Genomic DNA, 6,169 nt, shown 5'->3' on the forward strand with positions numbered 1-6,169 from the left:
CATCTGTCTGACAGCCTTCTTTTGCTTTAGGCTTCACTCTAAGCTGGCAACTATATGGAATCCATCAGTCCATACATTCCACCAGTATGTATTAGTATACTTCCAAGATAGATCCATTTATGAGGACTGTCACCTTAATTTTTGACAGGTCACTTTTGCTTGATATGGAATTCTCGATCCATAGGTGGTTTTTTTTTCTTTCACCACTTCATATCTGTTCTTCCATTGCTCTCTGGCCTCTTTCATTTCTGATGAGAAGTCAGCTATTAATTTTACTGTGGTTTCCTTGTACATAATAACTCGTTATTCTCTTGTTGCTTCAAAATTTTCTTGTTTTTGTCTTTTAGCAATTTGATGATGATATATCTAGTTTTGATTCTTATGTTTATTCTACTTAGAATTTACTGGGTTTCATTGATCTGCAGATTGAATTTTTTATAAAATTTGGGACGTTTTAGGTTGCTGCTTCTTCAAATATTTTTTATATACCCTTCTATCCCTCCTTTCTTTGTTGTACTCCCAGTTGTCCCACAAGTTTCTGAGGCTCTGTTCATTATTCTTCAAACTTTTTTTTCTTTCTGTTCCTCAGAGTGGGTAGTTTCCATTTCTTTTTTACATTTTCTGTTTCTTTATTGAGAGTCCCTATTTGTTGAGTCATTGTACCTTTAACTTTTAAATGTATTTATAGTAGCCAGTTTGGATCAGTTGTCTACAAAATCCAACAACTGGGCCCACTCAGCATGTCCATTTGCTACCTATTTTTCTGAATTTGGGTTATGCTTNGGTTTTGATCAGTTGTTACAAAATCCAACAACTGGGCCCACTCAGCATGTCCATTTGCTACCTATTTTTCTGAATTTGGGTTATGCTTTCCTGGTTTTTGTTTTGTTTTGTTTTCCATGTTTCATAATTTTTTGTCGAAAACTGGATTATTTTAGCTAAAATATTATAGCAATATTGGATCAAGTCTAGTTTTCCTCCTGAAAGGTTTTCTTTAAATTGCTGGAAATTAGACTTCAGAATCTGTTTCCCCTAAGCTGTGTGGTCACTGATATCTCTGGTAAATTTTCGTATCTCATTTTTATTTTTTAACCCAGTTTCTAAAAAATTAGTATACACATGTAAAATAAATATAAATTCTAATTTTTTCTTCCTACACCAGTAGCATGGCAAATGGTTCTACCTTGAAAAAGCAATCATATTGCTCATCTTCCCAAAGTTCTTCTCTTGCTCCCAATTTCACAGGAGGATAACTGAGTTGAAGAATATATGGCTTTGAGGTTGGGTAGTGGGGAGGAATAGACACCACACTAAATAAAGCTCTTTTACCCAACTGAGACTGGCAATATTTGGAACTAGACAGGTCATTTTTTTTGTTTGTTAGACAGTTTTAGACTGTTACACTTCACAGTGCAATAAGATGGTCACAATATACGTTCTGATTTTGTTGTCAAATATTTGCTTAACATTGTCATGAAACTTTTTTATTGTAAGAAACAGAGACTAAAGGGAAACCTGGAAAAGAATGTATGTATTAGGGGTGACTATAAGAAACAGAAAGCTCATGGAATACTAAAAAATGAAGTGGCTTCATTCTGGCTTCGTGGGGAGAATAGGAGCCCAGAAAACATCAGGGCCAAGACAGCAGTTCTTTCTGGCTCACTTGTTCTCTCAATTCCAAATTTCCAGGAGAAGAATCTAATTGGCACTGTTATAGGTTATGGCCAATGGTCTGCCATGAACTCGTTACATTTGAATCAGGTCTCCCCTGGCTGATACCATGGCCAGATGCTAGACCATGAAGCTTGCAGGGCTGCATACTTCAAGGGCTGTGGATATAGGTACTTGGAAACATGTCTACTACACTTACCAGATGTTTGATGCCTTTATTATAAAGTTGTTACATTCTCTTGACTCCACTATGTTCCAAAAAACAGAGCAACCTGGATACTTCAGATGAAAAAAACTTAGGTAACCCTCGTTTACTGCTTGACAAAGCTGAGTTTCAACTGCTTTTCCCAATACACAGAATTTTAGCTCTGAATATGATAACTTCATCCCAAAGCACATGCAGTCAGTCCTTCTCACACTGGTCCCTCCCTCACAGAGGGGTAAGGATAGGTCCTCTTAGAGATAAGATCTAAGGCTCTTCTGTCTTGGGAGGCTACATGGCAGAAACCTCTCCTCTGCTCTGCCCTATGTTGTCTCACTTCTCTACACTGAACCTCTAGTCCCATCTTTTTGTAAGTACCTCCCAACATTACTGATTCTACGTTTTCATTGTTGGAAGTCAAATTCTTCCAAGGACTAAAAAAAAGGATTAATGAATGTTGGATTTTCTTAGTGTGGGAGACACTTTAGTAGTCCAAGGCACTATAGAGGATACAGTCATGACTATTACATATACTCCATCTTCCAGGAGAGAAGGCTCACACACAAATAACTACACCGTGGGGTAGAGAGTGCCATAATAAAATACTGACCCAGAAATTACCCTCTCCAGAGGCGTGGGTAAGGTGAGGAAATTTTCAGAAAAGGCTTTAGAGGTAACTTATTGGGCTGGGCCTCTAAGGACAGGGGATGATTTGCATATTCAGAGAATGGTCTGGATATGCGACACAGTCAATCCTGAAATCCTGAGCAGAACTATTATTAAGTTTTAGCAGCCATTCCAGTTCATTCCACTGCTCTCTTTCCCCCATTTGCCACCTGCCTCTGTTTTAACATTCCTTTTCAAAACAAACAAAAAAAAACAACTATCAATTAGTGTGTTTTTTGGAATTCTTATATTTACTGCTCCCACCTTCTCCATAGGCCTCCAAGACTGAGAAAGGAGGCAGTGTTTCTGCTCTCCCCCTTTTCCTTGTTGCCTCTGCTATTATTTTTCAGGAGTACAAATCAATCATTATGAGCTAATATGAAAATAACAAACATTGGAAAGTTACACAGTATTCATAATCATGAAAGGTTCTGATTGACTTCTTTCTGAGATGGTAACTGAAAAAAAACCCTTTGAAATCTGCAGTTTACTTTTTTTCTTGAAGGTGGTGCTCACCAAACCTTTTCAGTCTTTTGAACTTTGCCCTAGGTCCCACAGGCAGGCTGCCCCAGCCCCCTCTTCACACCTCTACTTCCCAGCAGTTAGACCCACCTACCTAGGTGGTTTGACTAGCAGGTTAAATGCTTCCTCTTCTCAAGTTTTTCATTTGCATTTATATGGAACCTCAGAGTGGGAGACAATGGTTTCTACCCTTCACTGGAAATCTGGAATTAAGGCATTGCAATTTGCAAGTAAAAGGCCCTTTTGCAGGAGAGAACTTTACTGGCAAAATGAGTTAGGATTTTGAGGAAAAAGTGCACTACCTTCAGAATCTTTTCAGTTGTATTCAAGGTCCAGGATATTGAAGGTTAACAAATAAAAGCTGAAAGAAATTCCCTTCAGACTGTTTTTTGGTGAAAAGAAAAGCCAATAGATGGAGAGGGAAGTAGGCTGAAAGAAGGGTGTCTTCACAAAGGGTCAGATATATGTAAGGTGTAGGGAAAAATTTTTTTTGGAGGAAAAAACATATGAGCTAAGAGAGAAATTATAATCAATGTAGGATAATCTTGAGGAGGTAAGATGGCCCATGCTTAGGAGTAGAAATGGAGTATGAGTTCAGTCAGGACCAAACTAAGTGATCAGTTGTGAAAACTGATACTGGGGTTTAGGAGAGTTAAACAGAAACCTCACGATGGATCCTCAGTCAAGTATGAGGCAAGATCCCTTACAGAACTGGAAGAAGAAAAAGTACAGTGGGGGCTTGAGGAGAGCAGAATAGAACAGGTTTGGGAGAAGTGCCCTGGATAATGTCCCTGGTTAAGTGTCCTGTTTAATCACCCTCCTGATGAGGAAAGGAATTTAGAGAATCAGTGAAGACCCAGCCAAGTCTGGAGAGCATAGACTTTCCTGCAACAAAGTACTTGGTAGTAAAGGAGCAAGTTCAAAAGAAATCTTTCAACTCTGTATAAGAATTACAAAAAATAATTAATAATGTTAAATGGTAACATATTAGGGGACTTTATTCACAGATTTTAGTGACATTTTAATCATTACAAACATGGAATACACAATATCAAAATACCCATCACACGTGATCTGAGGAAAATACAAAAAGAAAAGATTGGAGAAAAAAAATCATTGAAATCTTCTTAGTACATTTAAAATGAGTCATAAAATTTGCATTTTACTTTTTCTATTCTCCAAAAACAAACACACACACAAAAGCCAGAAATGAAAAGCATGATGAGCAAACTTCCATGATAGCAAGGCATGAGACAAGCATGCACTATGGTCCTTCTGTTTCCTTCCCAATTCTAGAGATATTTAGGAGGAACATTCATATATTCAACGGTTTTGTTCCACAGTTCAACCCTGGATAGGATTACCAACTAAGTTTAAATTTTACCACAAATTGTAAGCGATGTTTTTCCAATCAAGATACCATATTAACAAGTCTTATCTATTTTTGTAATTTTTGATTATAGTAAGATAAAAACTAATAGCAAAGCATATTATTCAACTTAAAATTCTGGACAGTAGTTAGGCATATGTAGCTTTCACACACATTCATCTGTTTCTCTCAATAAATATTTGTAATTTCCAAAATCCTATCAGCTTTTTCACAAAATACGGTCCCTCCAACTTGAAGGGTGCTAACATAAACATTGTCTTCTTACATCTTACTAACAGGGCAAAATCACCAGAAGAAGAAACCTAAGAACATCAGTGCTATATAATGCTTAAAAGCCTAATATTTTCAGGAAGACCCACTTGAATAGCCAGTATCTAAATATGAAGGTTATTTACAAAAAACAATTGGTATTGACNGACCCACTTGAATAGCCAGTATCTAAATATGAAGGTTATTTACAAAAAACAATTGGTATTGACAAATTAGCACAAAGTGACTAAAGGAAAGCAAAGAACTTATTAAAGCTCAAGATTTTTCAATGTACTGATTGCATTTCTCAGTTCATTTCTTTATCAAATTTGAGGTAAACTGGAAAATACCCAGAAAACAACATCTATCAACTGTAATCTATTCTCTTTACTCTCTGAGATCATCAGAAGGCATTAAGAATTGTCTTTGTCACCTGTCTTTCCCCACTCTTAGCGGAAACAGCATGCACCTGCCAAGCTCACAGTGCAGAATGTACACACAGGTGGGTCTTTAATAAATATCTTTCAATGGTGAGATTAGAGGTTTGCTTGGAGAAGCAGGGAACACATTATCTTATGTGATGACTCAATGACATCCAACATAATATACGTTAGCCTGTTTCCTTACCAAAATATCATTCAAATGAAATATTCTTTGAGGCTCCTTTAGGTAGGGCTGTAAGTTCTTAAACCCAACATTTTGAGGCAAGGTCCGCCCCAGGGAAAGCGGAGTGGTTGGACGAAAAACAACAAGTAGAGTTCAGGTGGATCAGTGACGTCAGGAAGCAGCGAACTAAGGGATAGGACGCAAACTCACCTGGAGTAGCAGAAGCTGCACACATGTCAAAGGTCAAAGGGCAAAGTCTCAGGGGCTCCCAGACGCAAGAAAAGCGAAATGCCCACTCCTAGGTTCTCATGCATTCGAGGTGAGGTGAGGAAGAAACCCTACCATGCACAGCTGGGGTTGACAGGAAGCCAAAGCACAAGCTGCCTCAGGTTTTAGAGCCAGCAGTCAGGAATTCCCCTGTACCTCTTCCCTACACCCCCTCCCGTTCCCAAAGCTTGAGACACCTTCAGCCTCGCTCCCCACCTTCTTCAGGCCCTCTCGCTCTTAACAGCATCGGTCTCTATGGCGACCTGAAACCGCAGTTTGCATTGGCCGGTTCAATATGAGGGCCGGGCCAATAGGGAGGGCCAGCCTTCTCCTTCCAACCAATGGGGTTGGCGGGGAGCAGGTCCGGGGACGGCGGCGTGCTGACGTTCCCGGGAGCCCGGGGCTGGCTGGGCAGGCGGGCTGGCGGCTGGGCGGGCGGCGGCGGCGGCCTCTGGGCAGTAGAGGGGGCTCCGGGGCTGAGTCCGTGTCGACGCCGGCCGCGGAGGCGGCACCATGGGCACCGGGTAGAGGGGCAAGTTGGCCACCGCCGCCGCCAGGGGTGGTGGGAGAGCCGCTTCGGGGGAGGGGGCGGGTGG

At 40.2% G+C, this 6,169-nt stretch overlaps 1 protein-coding gene across 1 annotated transcript in view; it reads right to left on the bottom strand.

The window, feature by feature from the left end:
- CCDC148 (coiled-coil domain containing 148) overlaps positions 1–5,793 on the bottom strand; it is a 231,019-nt gene extending 225,226 nt beyond the window's left edge. The window contains exon 1 of the mRNA XM_034654599.1: positions 5,517–5,793. Within this exon, the coding sequence (XP_034510490.1) occupies positions 5,517–5,541 (25 nt within the window). The 5' untranslated portion in view covers positions 5,542–5,793. The remainder of the gene's footprint in view (positions 1–5,516) is intronic.
- Positions 5,794–6,169: the final 376 nt, after the last annotated feature.

This window comes from Ailuropoda melanoleuca, chromosome 2 (genome assembly GCF_002007445.2).
Source record: "Ailuropoda melanoleuca isolate Jingjing chromosome 2, ASM200744v2, whole genome shotgun sequence".
Lineage (NCBI taxonomy): Eukaryota > Metazoa > Chordata > Mammalia > Carnivora > Ursidae > Ailuropoda > Ailuropoda melanoleuca.